This window comes from Hibiscus syriacus, unplaced genomic scaffold (assembly GCF_006381635.1).
Source record: "Hibiscus syriacus cultivar Baekdansim isolate YM2019G1 unplaced genomic scaffold, ASM638163v2 tig00110783_pilon, whole genome shotgun sequence".
Lineage (NCBI taxonomy): Eukaryota > Viridiplantae > Streptophyta > Magnoliopsida > Malvales > Malvaceae > Hibiscus > Hibiscus syriacus.
The window spans coordinates 2,039,065-2,055,812 of NW_024062861.1; the positions used below are offsets into that span (position 1 = coordinate 2,039,065).

General features: G+C 33.1%; 2 protein-coding genes across 4 annotated transcripts; both read left to right on the forward strand.

The window, feature by feature from the left end:
* Positions 1 to 5,673: 5,673 nt before the first annotated feature.
* LOC120140373 (probable WRKY transcription factor 3) lies at positions 5,674 to 8,872 on the forward strand. Of its 3 annotated transcripts, XM_039155360.1 has the most exons (5): positions 5,674 to 5,733; positions 5,804 to 6,273; positions 6,929 to 7,632; positions 7,722 to 7,877; positions 8,479 to 8,761. In XM_039155360.1, exons 2-5 carry the CDS (start codon positions 5,866 to 5,868, stop codon positions 8,759 to 8,761), a joined length of 1,551 nt encoding a protein of 516 aa, XP_039011291.1. In that variant the 5' UTR covers positions 5,674 to 5,733; positions 5,804 to 5,865. The 3 variants fall into 3 exon arrangements, with proteins under 3 accessions (XP_039011291.1, XP_039011293.1, XP_039011292.1); XM_039155362.1 differs by lacking the exons at positions 5,674 to 5,733; positions 8,479 to 8,761 and adding an exon at positions 8,286 to 8,389 and having other exon boundaries at positions 5,762 to 6,273; positions 7,722 to 7,906; XM_039155361.1 differs by lacking the exon at positions 5,674 to 5,733 and having other exon boundaries at positions 5,866 to 6,273; positions 8,479 to 8,872.
* Positions 8,873 to 13,010: 4,138 nt separating this feature from the next.
* Positions 13,011 to 16,748, forward strand: LOC120140327 (protein IMPAIRED IN BABA-INDUCED STERILITY 1-like). Its single transcript, XM_039155311.1, has 9 exons — positions 13,011 to 13,636; positions 13,763 to 14,047; positions 14,227 to 14,544; positions 14,617 to 14,844; positions 14,992 to 15,089; positions 15,201 to 15,313; positions 15,402 to 15,844; positions 15,957 to 16,071; positions 16,741 to 16,748. The coding sequence occupies exons 1-9, from the start codon at positions 13,241 to 13,243 to the stop codon at positions 16,746 to 16,748; spliced, it is 2,004 nt and encodes a 667-aa protein (XP_039011242.1). The 5' UTR covers positions 13,011 to 13,240.

A 16,748-nucleotide genomic window follows, 5' to 3' on the forward strand; every position in this document is an offset into this window, starting at 1 on the left:
CTAGTATCAATATTAAGTCCTCGGTATCGATATAGGATGTACAATATCGATACCATATAATTAGAGTATCAATAATCTCCTTGTAAAATGCCTATATTTTGTTGTATGGAGAATAATATTGATACCAGATCATCTAGTATTGTTGGGAAATAAACGAGTAATTTCCTTATAACCAGATTAGTGAGAATACGAAATAAAAGCAGAAAAATAATACCCGAAATTGATAACGAAGTAAAGCCAATTTTGCATACGTCTCCGGACTACTGTAGATCTTTTACTAAAGAGAGAAAATTTACAAGTGTTTACAAAACACTCATAACTTACAAGAGAACTATCTAAACTCTTTAGTATTGAGAAGAAGAAATGAGTTTGGGATGATTTTGAAGCTAAATGGGCTAGGGTATTTATAGTTGAAGCTTAGGGACTAATCTTTGAAAATACCCTAAAGTGCAATGACTAAAAAAACTTTCCCCATTTTTTTAAACAGCCGGCTGCCACTTTATTTATTTAGCAGCCCATGTGCTTTGAATTTTCAACAATCTCCCACTTGAAGACTGATTTTAATCTGTCTTCACAGCTTGATCAATGTATGGTCTAGTACAAACCATGGCATACATCAGACTTCCAATTGTTGAGGCATATGACACCTTCACCATGTGTGTACGTTCTTCCTCCGTCTTTGGTGATTGTTCTTTGGAGAGTCTAAAATGAACACCTAAAGGTGTACTTACTGGTTTAACATTTTGCATGTTGAAACTGGAGAGTACTTTGTTGATGTACTCCGCCTGTGATAACATCAAAGTCCCCGACTTTGTGTCTCTCTTAATCCTCATCCCAAGAATCTGCTTCGCAGCACCCAGATCCTTCATAGCAAACTGTTTCGACAATTTTTGCTTCAAGTTTATAATCTCTTGCATGTCTGAGCCTGCAACGAGCATGTCATCAACGTAAAATAATAAAATAATAAAGTTGTTGTCGAACCTCTTGATGTAGCAACAATGATCTGCTTGGCAACTGGTAAAACCACTACTACTCATGAAACTATCGAACTTCTTGTACCACTGTCTAGGAGCTTGTTTTAAACCATACAAACTATTCTTCAACCTGCATACCAGGTTTTTCTTGCCTGTCTCTATGAAGCCTTCTGGTTGCCTCATATAGATTTCTTCCTCCAAATCACCATGAAGGAAAGTTGTCTTTACATCTAACTGCTCAAGATGTAGACTTTCTGTAGCTACAATTTTCAACACCAGTCTGATTGTAGACAGTTTTACGACTGAAGAGAAAATTTCATTGAAGTCAATACATTCTTTTTGCTGAAAACCTTTGACAACCAATCTTGCTTTGTAGCTTTTACTCCCATCGTGCTCTTCTTTGATCCTGTAAATCCACTTGTTATGAAGCGCTTTCTTGTCTGGTGGTAATTCAGCTAATTCCCACGTCTGATTTGACATAAGCGAGTCCATCTCATCTTTCATGGAAGACTCACACTTGACTGAATCCTCCACCTACATTGCTTCATCATAGCACTCTGGTTCACCATTGTCTGTCAGCAATAAGTAGTGCAAAGAAGGCGAATAGCGTTGGGTTGGTTTAGGAATTCTGGAGGAGCTTCTTAGTTCCGGTGTGCCTGGTTCTTCTTGAACTGCTTCAGGACTGATTTGAACATCATTTCCAGAAATCTCATCGAACTCAACAAATTCCTTTGTTTCAGCTTCGGTATTGGAGCTACTTGATTCTATGGTTGCCCTGTCTTTATACATCACATTTTCATTGAAAATTACATCTCGGTGTTGAGCCACTGATACCCCTTCCGCTATCCGTAAATTGAATAATCGCCTCATCAAGTGAACTTTATTTGAGGCCGATGACTTCCCATACATACTGGAGAGAGCCGCCATAAGACCCACCGTGGTCTTTTCCTTTGCTATGTTGAAAGCAACATTTCGGGACAAAGTTAGTCGGATAACTCCAAGGGCTTGTCTGTCGAGAAGAGCCCAGTCTTCATTCTTCATGCCCTCTGGTTGCTTTCCTGAGAGAGGTTGATATAGATTTTTCTGGTACAAAAAATCTTCAATCTGCATCTTCCAAAAGTCAAAGTCTGCACCATCGAACTTTTCAATTTTCACCTTCCCTTCGTCTGCAGCCATCGCTCCCACTCGAATATGGCTTCTTTGGATCGTTTCTGACAATTTCTACGAACCGCCGTGTATTATAACACATCCGTCGACAAACTTGTATCGCCGAATTTTTTTTACTATTCACGAACTTCACTATTCACATGAATAGTAATAAATAGTAACCTCACAAAAAATTGACAAAATTCACAACCAAAAGCTCTGATTACCAGTTGTTGGGAAATAAAAGAGTAATTTCCCTATAACCAGATTAGTGAGAATGCGAAATAAAAGCGAAAAAATAATACCCGAAATTGATAATGGAGTTCAGCCAATTTTGCCTACATCTCCGGCCTGCTGCAGATATTTTACTAAAGAGAGAAAATTTACAAGTGTTTACAAAACACTCACAACTTACAAGAGAACTCTCTAAACTCTTTAGTATTGAGAGAAAGAAATGATTTTGGGATGATTTTGAAGCTAAATGAATTAGGGTATTTATAGTTGAAGCTTAAGGACTAATCTTTGAAAATACCCTAAAGTGCAATGACTAAAAAAACTTTCCCCATTTTTTTTAATCAGTCGGCTGCCACTTTATTAATTTAGCAGCCCATGTGCTTTGAACTTTCAACAAGTATCAATATCCAAACCCATAAATGTCCTATTTCACTTGTAAATAACCTTTAAACTCATTCTAAATACTTATTTTAATCCTTCAGATGCTTATTAAAGCCTATGGAAGTATTAAGAGATCATAAAACATCATTTTCATGCATTTGTAGCATTCAAATCTATCCCATGATATTCACAAGCACTCAAGTTACCCAACATGCTTTATCACCCCATACAAGCAAGCAAAACTAAATACAATGAGCTACAAGTAGTTGGGAATAGTTAAAGTGTGTTACTTCAATTTTCAAGTAACCCATAACTTTCGTAGCTCACCATAGAACCAAATCTTTCTTGCTCTTATCGTTAAAAACTTAATAGAATTACTAATAAAAACTTAATAGAATTACTAACGTGATGACGTTAGTAATTCTATTAAGTTTTTAACGACTGGTACCAAATTGAAACATAAATTAATCGTTACGTATGATTTAAAAAAAATAAGTTTGGATACTAAAACAAAACAAGAGTAATAATTTAAGTATTGAATTTGTAACTTATCCTAAAATAATAAATACAAAGTTTTAAAATTGAAAAATACCACTTTTGAAGTTAAATTTTCCAAGTGGTTGACATTTAACATCCTCTGATTAATAAAAAGACTATACATGCCGGTCTTGGAGGGCAACAAGTCCACTCTCTACCTGCCTCTTTTCTTGGTTGCCTTTCCACATTTCAACTACACTTGTGGATGGATCAAGTTAGGGAGGGAGCCAGGATTTCAACTTAAAAGGGGTTAAATATAATTAATTATAAAATATGATGAGATAAAATATAATTATTTATAGAAAATGAGAGGGTAAAATTAAAATAAACTAAAATTTGAAGTCCTAATTTAGTATTTACCCATATATTTCTTTAATAATAAAATGAGCAATAAAATTAAAATAAACTAAAAAATGAATTCCATTTAATTTACATATAATTTAAATATTTAAAAAATATATAGATTATGTTTAGTGTAACTTGGTATAACTTATGAAAGATTTTTATTGAATAATGAATATAATTATATTAAAATTTATATAACATTAATTATTAATTTTTTATAATTTTTTATTTATATAAAAGTACATAAATATAATTATGATACAAAATTTAAAAAATATTTTTAATGTTTAATATAACTCATATCATACGATATGAAAAATAAAAATAATTACTATAATATATTATCATAAGTTGATAATGCGAACATAAACACATAATCCGTAGGAACAAAATAAAAAGGATTAATAATATACTAAAACTTCTATAAATATAAAATATCATTTTAACTATAAATTTAACACAATAAAACCAAGTGCACATATGTTGCTGAATTGTCGTTATTATAATTAATTGATTCATGTATTTGACACGTTTGGACATTCTATTTTTGTAATAAAATATTCTTAGGATACAAATTTAATCCCAATATAATTAAGACTTTAATTACATTTTAGAATAATTTCTTTTCAGTAATTGTTACTTACATGTGCATTATTTTTAAATTGTTTAAAATAATTTCTTTTTCTTTTTCCTTTTCCTTTTTTGCCTACCTTATAATTAAGGAGGATCATTTGATTTGAATTTGAAAATTTTGATATGGTCTTATTTGATAGAACCAATTTTTTAAGATTCAGTTTTGAATCCGATTTGATCAGTTTTTTAAGGATATAGTTGAGTCGAGTTTATATTTAGGGTGAAAAAATACAATCCAACCTAGTCAAAAAATATATATAATTATCTTTTACATATTTAAAGATAATTACAACAACATTGGTCTCTCTTTCTATATATTTGTTTACAAGAGGAGGAGAGGATAAACTATCTTATGTAACTTCTTCTTCCCGAAGGCACCGTCGTACTTCTTCGGGAGGTTCAGCTACTTCTTGCAAGCCTTGAGGGAGTGACCACGCTTGTTTGACTACGCCATATGCTATTCTATTGATCTTCCTCTTTAGATGTCTGATATCCACTCTCCAGGTTTCCTTTATTTTGGATAAAGTTTTTAGAATATATACTTGTTTCAGGTCGAGTGCGGATTTTTATTCTGAATATTTGATTGGATTTCAGGTCTGGCGAAGTCTCGCCAAACTTGAATCCGATAGGATTTTAAGAGTACAAATTTCAGGTCAAGTTTGGATGGCCAAAAAACCCAACCGGACCACTACCATCCCTACTTATAATATGAATTATGTTATTTTTTTCAATAGAATTAAAAATAGAAAATATTTAAATTACAATAAAGGTTTACAACAGACTAAACATATAATAAGAATATTTTCTTAAACATAAGAAAACTAACCACTTAAGATCACATAAGGACCATAAGTTAAAAAATCTTACTAAATAAACTCGAAAAATAGATAAATATAAATAGATCTGAATAAATCGGCAAACGAACCGCAAAAGGTAATAAAATTATTGAAATAACATCGAAATACTATAAATCAGAATCGAACGATATGAAAATACTATCTACGAACACAAATCGCATATTCAAATTCAATTTGAGAACCCTGAATATCATTTAATTATAAATAGTTGAGAATTCAATTTTATGGGACAACTTGATATGAGTGACATACTTTAGGGGTAATGATGCATTTAAACCTAATTATAAATTTAAACTTATATAATAAAGTGACCTCATTTGGGAACCATGAATATCATTTAATTATAAATAGTTGAGAATTATATTTAAATATATATTATTTTATATTATCCTATATTAATTATAAAAAAATTTATTTAATAATTTTAAATTAATATAAATTCTTTTTACTTTTTTAAATAAAAAATTCTTTTTTATTTTTATATCGTATAAATGATTTATACCCATATAAAAAATTAGTAATTATTATTTTAAAATGTCATTTTCAATTCTCATCTTTAGACTTTCTGCACTCAAAGATGAAGATAACACGAAACTATCAGATGAACCAACCACTTACAAAGGAAAGAAGAAGAAGAAAACGGAAAAAAAAACAAGACGTTAAATAATCAGAGAGAAGCAAAAGAAAGCAAAAAGTACAAAATTTACCCTTGATTTATGAACTGAGAAAAACAAGGGAAGAAGAAACACAGAGGGAAAATGGCGGAGCAAGGGAAAAGATCAAAGCTATCAGCTCCAACATATCCCACAATAACTTTACCACCAAGACCAGCCATTGATGGGTTATTTCCAGCTGGTTCGGGGCTAAGTCCGGGGCCTATGACTCTTGTTTCATCTTTTTTCTCGGACCCTGACTCAACAAATAGGCCTTTCTCTCAGCTTTTAGCAGGTGCCATGGCTTCACCCGGGGCTAAACTTCCTTACAATCCAATGGACAGCTCGTTTATGGAAATGGGTTTTGAAAGTGGAGGTGAAAAAAACACTGGGTTTAAGCAAAGTAGACCTTTGAATTTTACTGTTGGTAATTCTCCTTTGTTCACCGTGCCTCCCGGTTTAAGCCCTTCTGGTTTGCTCACCTCTCCTGGCTTCTTTTGCCTTTCTCCTCAGGTAATTTAAGTTCGCTTTTGATGTTTTGATTATGGGTTTTCTTTTTCTTTGTGTGTGATAATGGAAATTAGAGGGAAAGGTAAGTTTAATTGCTTTAATTAAGGCAAATGATTTGGGTTTTTGTATGTATCCGACAGTCAAACACGAATCTGAGTAATATGGGGATTAATCTTATTTTATGATGACTTGTTATGGCCTGCATCTAGATTACATGCTGAACAGTTGAGAATTGTGAACTCCTTTGTTGGGTCAAATGTTGCTTGAGATGTTAATACTGAATCTTATATTCTTTCACTGTAACTTGTTCGGATCGATTACTGTGGTCTAAATTTGGATTTGAATTCACGACCCTTAGATGTCGGTATCTTCATTTTGCTTCGGCGATCAATATAGAACTCATAGTATTATGTCAATTACAGCTATTGAACATGGAAGCTTTAAAAAGGGATTATTTTCATTACAATCATAGTTTACTTTGTGACTTGTTTCCTTGTTAATCGCTAGCGATCTATCATAACTCTTTGTATTCTTCTTTTGATGAGGATGGGTTAATCGAACTTTTTCATTTGATAACTAGCGATCTATCATAACTCTTTGTATTCTTCTTTTCATGAGGATGGGTTAATCGGACTTTTTCATTTGATAATATTTGCAGAGTCCTTTCGGAATATCGCACCAGCAAGCATTGGCACAAGTTACAGCTGAAGCTGCCCTAGTCCAATCTCATGTGCGTACACAACCGGAATACCAAACTTTATCAGTAGCAGCGCCTTTGGAACCATCAAACCCTCATCCATCAATTAATACTGAAGAAACATCACAGAAGATGCCTCTTTCGGTCTCTGACCCTCAAAGTTTGGCAATGGAATACTCAGAAGCTTCTCAATTCGATAAAAAAAATCAGCCATCTATTGCTGTTGATAAACCGGCTGAAGATGGATACAACTGGCGTAAGTACGGGCAGAAGCATATTAAAGGCTGCGAGTACCCACGAAGCTACTATAAATGTACACATCTGCATTGTCCCGTCAAAAAGATAGTCGAGCGATCTGCTGAGGGCCACATAACTGAAATTGTTTACAAGAGCGTTCATAATCATGAAAAGCCTCAACCGAATAGGCAAGCAAAGGGTGGAGGTGATGGAAACACAAATTCACAGGCTAATCTGGAACTAGGTTCTCAGGGTGTAGCTGGAAATTTGAACAGCTTAAGAGAAATTGTACCAGCTCATTCCATACCGGGGGAAAATCATGAATCTACTCAATCTGTGGAATTATCTGGATTTAGTGATGGTGAGGAAGGATGTGATGAAGAGAGTCGAGAAGAAAGAGACGATGATGAACCAAATCTGAAAAGAAGGCAAGTTTCAGATCTATTTGAAACTGGTTTGGAAATTTTCAGTTTTTCAATCTTTGTAGTTTTGAGAGTTTTGTACTTTTTGACTGCAGGAATTCTTCAGGAGAAGCTGCAGTGATGTTGTCACACAAGACGGTCATGGACTCAAAAATTATAGTGCAAACAAGAAGTGAAGTTGACCTTTTAGATGATGGTTATCGGTGGCGCAAATATGGACAGAAAGTTGTCAAAGGGAACCCTCATCCAAGGTACTATGGACTATATTTGCATGCCTGTATATATATGTTTATTTGTCTACGGTTCGAATAATCACATCATTGCATGAATTCCCTTGATGAACATATTCTCGATTTATTTAAGTTACAGTTGCCTCTCTGTTCAACATCTTGTTAGTTCATAAAGCGTTTTTCTCCCGGAAAACCATTCTATTGGCAATCTTGAACTCTTCGATCGTTTGAAGATACACTAAATCTTACATATATCTTTTACTCCTGGTATAAACTTCCTAGTGCTATATAATGTCAAACTGATTGTTTGATATATCTGGGTATCGACCTCCAGAAAAGGTTTGATCTAATTTCGTGAATCATTTCAATGATCGGGCCAACTATTATTGGTACATACTCGATGGTTGCTTTACATTGTGGTGAGGAACCCTTTTGAATCATTTTTGCCTGTGGTATTATGAGTTGATCGAGTATGTCCGGTCCAGTTAATTCATATGCCCATGATCCGCTTCATTGTCCTTCTAGTTATATTCTTTTTGCTTTCAAGCTGCTGTACTTGCAATTGCTCATTTTCCTTTTTCTTCTTTGGGGTATTTCTGATGCATCTATGTTGTTCCTACAGGAGCTATTACAAATGCACGAGTCCAGGGTGCAAAGTTAGGAAGCACGTGGAAAGAGCTTATTCCGATCCCAAAGCTGTCATCACAACATACGAGGGGAAACACAATCACGATGTCCCAGCGGCCAGAAACAGCAGCCACAACACAGTTAACAACAGTTTGCCTCCCCCGAAACAACACGATGTGGTCTCCGAGAAGCATTCATTGCTTCAAGAGATGGAATTTGGAAAAAATGTCCAGGGGCCAGCAGTTTTAAGGCTAAAAGAGGAGCAAGTAAGAGTGTGAACTCCTCTACTAAAAGTTATTAATAGGAAGTTTGGCTGCCGATCACAGCCGGCTAACTCGATTATGAAATGAACAAGTATATTGACAAAAAAGGGTCAAACAATCACGAAAGGAAATCAAATGATAATAACCCAGTTTTGCATGTTGTGATTCATAAGTAATGGTGTAATATGTATTGTGTTCTTGGATGGTTGACGAATAAAAGAAGGGATTGTAGATACTGAGATGCAAAACGCATATTCGGTGGAAGTTTCTGGGCTTGTTTGTTTGTAATTGGCCAGGTTTTCCTGCAGGCTTGTGGCAATGGATATACTTGATGCTTATTTCCGATCAAAACTACTACTTTTGAATATGAAACTGTTATTATATAATAAAGAACAAAGATAATTTTCAACCAAAAAATAGAAATATTTTTGCTATAGGATAATTGTAATTGCTTTCTTAATGTTCTTCCAAGACCCTTTTCACATGCTCTGATAGATTCCTATATGTTTGGAGCCATTGAGAGCATTAAATTGTGAGTTTAATGACCTCATGAAAACTGGGTCGATTGTTTTGGGTAATTATATCGGTTTAGAAAAATAAATCGTTTTCTTTTAAAAATTAAATCTGAAAATATTTTAAAGTTGATTAGGGTAAACTATGTATTTAGTCATCCACCTTTTCTCTCGATTTTGTTTTGGTCATTCAATTATTTCTTTTTCAAAATCATACATAACATTACATTTTGGTTTTGTTTTGGTCACCTATCGTTAAAAAATGAACGTAAATATTGACGAGACAATTTTTTTGAATTTTCAATGATGACATTGCATTATTTTATGGTGACACATCAATATCGCCGTTAGTTTTTAACGAATGGTGGCCAAAACATAATGTTGGGTATAATTTTGAGAAAAAAAATAATTGGGTGACCAAAATGAAACCGCGAGAGTAGGTGGTTGACTAAATACATAGTTTAACCTAGTATTTATATGAAAGTCTAAGTGTTTATTTATTGGGCAAAGTACATTAGAGAACAATGAATTGTGCTCAAATGATTGTTTTAGTCACCAAACTTTCACAATTTACAAAAAATGATTATTAAATTTATCAAACAGTTACAAAATGATCATTATGCAATTGTTTGATAAATTTATTAAACTGATACAAAATGGTCATTGAATTTACCAAATTGTTACATAATGATAATTTATTGAAAATTTGCAATTATTATAACCTTAAAGTGACCATTTTGTAACACTTTAAAATTTAATAAAGATTTTATAATTTTTGAAAGTTTAATAATCAACAATTCATTTGAGAAAAATTAATGACTTTTAATGTATTTTTTCCTTATTTATTTATAAAGTCCTAACAAAGTTTTTTTTTTTAAAAAAATCTTGAAACAATAATGGATTTTATTGAAACAAAAGAAAATACAATCTTAGCAATACAACCAATCAAATTGAGAATTTTAGGGACTATTTTCACCAAAAAGAAATCAAACATAAAATAAAATAAAATAAAATAAAAATCCAAAGGCGCAATAACACTTGAAGCCTTCTTTTGAATTTGACGTACATCATTTATAGTAACCCAGTAATCATCAATATTATTTCTTTGTCTCTATTCAACCAGACACTTTAGAGATGATGGAGTGGCAAGTGAACCAAAGCAAATTTATAGGTTGCTTCTCAAAATAGATCTGAATACACCAACAAACGACTACAAAAGGGAATCTAACCACTGAAAAGTTACCAACAATCGCAAATCATATACACGTGACATAAGAATCTTTACATAATCGCATATCTATCATAAAACAGATGAAACGTACCACAAAAATAGAGTAAAATGTGTCATTATAACATAGCTAAAAAAGAGTTTTGAAATTAGGAGTGGAAATATTTTTAATCTATTTTATGAGTATTTTAATTATATTTTCTTTATAGTAAAGCATTCATGGACCCATCGAGAGATGTAACAACAAATCCTTGATATCAAAACTTCAACCCAAACACTTTAAAATCGCTTCAATAATAATAATAACAACAACGATGATAATAATAATAATAATATCTTAATCCACTAAATGATTAAAAGATTAATTAATCAATCATTAAAATCAATTAAACAGTTGGCCTACCACATCCATAATAAGCAATTCCAAAGTAGATCCCATCTCTATTCACCTAGTCAATCAAAAGTTGTTCTACCTAGCATTTCTTTCCGGTAAAATACATAAGAGGAACTTAAATTATACCTAAATTATATTTTTAACCATTAAATTTTTAAAAATTATAAAATAATTATTATAATTATCGAACTGTTATGAATTGTCACCACATATTAAAGAAAATATCATTAAATAGTTATTAAATTTATCAAATTATTATAAAACATCAAATGACAGTTTTATAACAATTAGATAGATTTAATGATCATTTGGTAATGAAAGTTCAATGACTAAAACAACATTTGAGAATAGTTTATGGTCCTCTTGTGTACTTTACCCTTTTATCCTTCGAACGGGGAAGATAAAAAAGAGAAATAATAATATTATATTATAGATATCAAGATTTGAATTTATTTTTTTATAAATAAAAAGTTTTGAGCAATTTTATTATTCGCAACGCTTAAAAAGATTACATTGAAATTTTAAATATAACATTTATATTAATCTCTGTATAATACATACAATAATTCATTTTTAAGTGAATAATCTATATTTAATTATAAACTACATAAAATATAGGTCGAGTTAAGATACGATACAAACGCACATAAAAAATAAATTAAAATATATGAACATGTAAATATTATATATATTCTGTAATTTATTAAACCGAAGTTAGTTATTTTACTTTTTTTCTATATTTTATGTATAAGTATTTAACATTCTTTTATGAATTTTACAGTTTTTGATAATACGTATATATGATTTTTAAATATTTTATGATATTTTAAAGTATATTTTTTTTATCTTTTGAGAAAAAAAAAATAAAATAGTTGACATCGATATTAGTGGAAACTTAAAAGAACTAATATCAATTTTATAGTTTGTTTTTATCGGTTGATTTAATTCGATAAAAATAATTATGTCAATTTAATAAAAAATTAGTTTTAGCAAACTAATTGTTTTATCAAAATATGCATAAAATATTTTAAATTCATATAAAATTATTTTTATTAAGTTGATGTAAATTGTTTTATGAAAATGACTATTTTCATCAAATTATGCAAACTATTCAAGGTACAACTTAGTATAAGTCATATGTGTGAAAATTATGTAAAATTCTTTTCCTTTTTAAAAATTTTATTTTTCTAATAAACAAATTAAAATTTCAATTTTATCCAAAAAATTAGGCTAATGTCAATACATAATTGTCATTAAATCTGATTTTGATTCAAATTTGATTACTGAACTGAAATTTTGAATAAAATTGAAAATTATCATTTTTATAGGTTTGAGGGTTTTATTAGATTTGAAAGATTTTGGGTGTTATTTCAAAAATTCAAACGATGTGAAATATTATTTCGAGAATATCAACAACATACCTCAGAATTAGATTCATCAGACGATCATCGAGGAGATCAAAGTATTAGCAAGTTGAACTTTTAAATAGATTTTCGTCGATTCTGAGTGGGTTTCGTTAAAACCAATCCTAGTAGAAGAAAGAGGGTGAAATGTGAACATTCTGATATCGATCTTGTTGCAAAAGAAAAACGATGATGAGCGACGATTGGTTGCAAATGGTGATTGAAAAAGTTTAGTGCAAAAGTTTGAGTCCTTTAAAAGTTTAGCTGCAAAATTGATATACACCTAATTTTCAGTGCCTAAGATAATGTCATTTCGTACAACGATAATCACGCCAAAATTATTTTATATTTTTCACATCATCACAGTGACAAAAAGATTCATTCATGTTACCAAGCAGTTAAAATTTAATAGCATATAATTAAAGTTAAAACTAAAATTTAATGCTACAATAAGAGAAAATAAATACCCATTGATTTAAACGATATACCGTTTAAAAATTAACTATATGGTATTACATTTCATTAACGATCCGACGCATGATCGATATCCTATATGTGTCCGTGATAGTCTAAAAAAAGCAAGATTGAATATCAAATTGCACGTAAATTCATGTCGTCAAAGTTTTTGCAAGAACAAGAAAACCCGAAAATTCTATTATGGACCCACGAATCTCTCTAATCTATCCCGTTTTTCATTTCTTTTCCTTTGCTAATTCTTATGTTCCCTCCGCAGATTTCGCAAACAAAATCTGTTTTTTTTTCCTTTCAATTTCCCCTGTTTTCCCTCTGTTTTTGTTTCTTCCCGGTAACTCTGTTTTCGTCCCGCTTCTCTCTTTGTTTTCTTTCCCCTCGGGTTAAAAATGGTTCCACTTTTGTTCTGATGAGGGGATGATTTTCCATTTTTGACCCAGACCTGTTTTCTTGATCTGGGTCAATCTTGGTTTCTCGAGCTGGACAATGGGTTGCATTAGCTCCAAACATGGCGATGGTGGCGATGACAGGATGGTGGCAGCCTCCCCTGCTCCATTGGTCCACAAAAACAGCCATGGCTTCACATTTTCTTCATCATACAAGCAACAATCTGGGAGGGTAGAGGTCGATGGAGATGATGAGAAATTGGAGGAAAACGGTAGGATCGTCAACCAGAAGAGAAACCGGGAGTTGAAGAAATCAAAGAGGGAGGGTTCCGCAAGGAAGAGCGGCTCCTTTAGCTTCAAATTGAGCTTTTCTCAGAGGCTTCTGGAGGCTGAACATGTCGCCGCCGGTTGGCCTTCTTGGCTTAGCTCGGCCGCTGCTGAAGCTGTTCATGGTTGGATTCCTTTGCAGGCTGATTCTTTTGAGAAGCTGGACAAGGTTTTTAATATTTTCGCCATTCCATATATATATATATATATATATATATTAATTACAAACATTGCATAAATGGATGTGTTTGCAGTGTCAAAATATGAACTCAATCACACCCTTTGTATTTTGCAGATCGGACAAGGCACGTACAGTAGTGTGTTCAAAGCACGCGAAATCGAAACGGGGAGGATGGTTGCCTTGAAGAAGGTGCGGTTCAATAACTTTCAACCCGAAAGCATTCGGTTTATGGCTCGAGAAATAATGATCCTCCGCAGGCTGAACCATCCGAATATCATGAAATTGGAAGGGGTGATCACATCAAGGTTTTCAAGCACTATATACCTTGTATTCGAGTACATGGAACATGATCTTTCGGGTCTAACATCTTGTTCTGATATCAACTTCAGCGAGGCTCAGGTTTGATTCTGCAACTCTTGATATACATACATGGAAACCATAGATTTTTCTTCGATTCTTCATTTTCCTTACAATATCCTCGTCTAACACATACTCCGATCCGGCATGAGTACGGGAATATGATTAACGATATCTTGAATGTTTAAGAAGCTCAGTTCAGATTTCTCTTAATTGTGTAGGTGAAGTGCTATATGAAGCAGCTATTGATGGGGCTTGAGCATTGCCATATGCGAGGTGTAATGCATAGAGACATCAAAGCATCCAACATTCTGGTGAACAACGAAGGTGTTTTGAAGTTGGGGGATTTCGGATTGGCAAACATCTTAACCTCGAAGAACAAACAGCAATTGACCAGCCGAGTAATCACTCTCTGGTATCGCCCTCCCGAGCTTTTGATGGGATCCACAAGCTATGACGTCTCGGTGGATCTATGGAGTGTTGGCTGTGTTTTTGCTGAAGTTCTTATGGGCAAACCTATTCTTAAAGGAAGAACTGAGGTGACTTAAAGGACAATGAAAATACTAGTGTCGAATACTAATAATCAAACATACTGATGTGATTTTTGGCAGGTTGAACAACTCCACAAAATCTTCAAACTATGTGGTTCGCCACCAGATGAGTATTGGAAAAAGCTCAAACTTCCTCATTCCACAATGTTTAAGCCCCAACATCCGTACGAAAGCAGTCTCCGACAAAGGTGCAAAGAAATCCCGACAACTGCATTGAACTTGTTGGAAACTATGCTTTCCGTTGAACCCCACAAGCGTGGGTCTGCATCTTCTTCGCTTGTGTCCGAGGTAACAAAAAAGAAGAAAAATATAAATGTCCCACCGCCACTAATAGATTCTGCTTTCAGTTCTCGATTATTTCATGTTCATGATCTGTTTTTTTGGCGCGGTCTATGTTCGGGGTCATGATCCGTTTCAAATTCTCGATTGTTTCAGTATTTCCACACGAAGCCGTACCCCAGCGACCCTTCAAGCATGCCCAAGTATTCGCCTAATAAAGAAATCGACGCCAAACAGCGAGATGATTTGCGAAGGTGAACTTCTCGGCTGAATTTAGTTCATTGCATGCTTATAATTGAGCTCGGATGCCATGTTAGTTCGCTTCATTGTTGGCTTCTCGGCGTCTAATATCGTGTCTTATTCAGGAAGAAGTTTGGAGCTAAACTTCGAGATCCAGTAGGAGTAACAAGAAAAGCAAGACGACCTCGTAATACGATGCAAGAAGCGAACAATGTCGATAAAACAGTGGCGATAGAGGTCTCTGCAACCCCCAAAACTGATGTTGATCCACTATTGCATTAGCACAAACACCTAATGACCATGTATTTTTCATATTCTGTACATGCAAGATCAGCAGAACAATGCACGATTCGGTGGCAAAAACAATGAAGTTACTGCAAGTAATCCGAAACCCAAAGGTCTGAATCAACCGTTCGATACGAGATCGGAGATGTCGCAAGTGAAAACGGTGTCTCAAGGCGATATTTACACCGCTCCGCCACCGGCGACGGGATCGAACAGCTTTTCGTGGGCAAAGAAGCAAAGAGATGTGAAATCTACGCTTTCTTATAACCAACCGAGTTCGATCAGTGAAATAACTGATCCAGATTCATCGAGCTTCATTTTCAGAAATGCAGATAAAATCTTCCGTTCATCAAAACAAGAAAATCAAGATGTTTCTGAAGGTGGAATTGATCAAGAAGAGCAAAACAAGCTTGAGAAAGCAGATTTCTTTGACGCCATTGAGGTGTTTCCTCTTGATGACCTGATGACTAAACACAAAAACAAGGTAAGAAATCAGTTTCAACAATCTGTATAATTCATCATAAAAATGTTATCAAAATTTCATATTTTGTTTGATTATTATTGCTCTTTAATTAATCTAGGTTTCCAATCATCAGTTAAAAGTTAGGTATTCGGGACCGTTAGTCTTTGAATCGGATCAAGTTGATGTACTCCTGCAAAGGAATGAAGACCATATCCGGCAAGCAGCTCGACGAACAAGCTTGGGTAAAGGTAATTTAGGGCATGAAAAAAGGCACTTGTGCCCAGAAGTTATTCTGAATTCGGTATTTTAGTCCCTCAATTTTTTTAAAAAATAATTTAATCCTAATTTTTTATTTAAATAAAAATTTAAACTCAAAAAAGTTAGGGTAAACTACATGTTTAATATTCTAACTATCAATTTTGTTCCTTTTTGATCACCTAACTATTTTTTAAAATCATACCTAACGTGTAGTTTTGGTTTCATTTTGGTCAATTGACGTTAAAAAATTAACGGTGATGATGATGTGTCACCATAAGATAATACAATGCCAGCATTTCTGTTATTTTTTAATGGTGAGTGACTAACATGAAACCAAAATGTAACGTTAAGTATGATTTTGAAGAGAAAAATACACTTTGATGACAAAAACAGAACTAAAGTGATATTTCAGTACTAAACGTATAGTTTACCCGAAAAGTTGTTCAATGACTAAAATTGTTAACCATTACATTATGTGATGATTCATATTGTGTTTATGCTCGAATAGTTCAGGTTATTGAATAAACCGAAATCGAGTATTATAACATGTAATTCAATTCGGTTTGAGTTTGAGAAAATCTAGTTTAATATTGTAAAAATAAAAGATCAAAACTCAAACTGAATTAATATAAGTTACAGAAAATTTGGGTTTTTGGCAGGGAAATGA

What these genes read in the sequence shown, in the direction of transcription:
- LOC120140327 (XM_039155311.1), top strand. Translation starts at nt 13,241, where the DNA reads ATGGGTTGCATTAGCTCCAAACATGGCGATGGTGGCGATGACAGGATG. An exon ending in CTTTTGAGAAGCTGGACAAG is followed by an intron (nt 13,637 to 13,762) that starts GTTTTTAATATT and finishes TGTATTTTGCAG; the next exon opens with ATCGGACAAGGCACGTACAG. An exon ending in CAGCGAGATGATTTGCGAAG is followed by an intron (nt 15,090 to 15,200) that starts GTGAACTTCTCG and finishes TGTCTTATTCAG; the next exon opens with GAAGAAGTTTGGAGCTAAAC.
- LOC120140373 (XM_039155360.1), top strand. Translation starts at nt 5,866, where the DNA reads ATGGCGGAGCAAGGGAAAAGATCAAAGCTATCAGCTCCAACATATCCC. An exon ending in TCTTTTGCCTTTCTCCTCAG is followed by an intron (nt 6,274 to 6,928) that starts GTAATTTAAGTT and finishes TAATATTTGCAG; the next exon opens with AGTCCTTTCGGAATATCGCA. An exon ending in AAAGGGAACCCTCATCCAAG is followed by an intron (nt 7,878 to 8,478) that starts GTACTATGGACT and finishes TTGTTCCTACAG; the next exon opens with GAGCTATTACAAATGCACGA.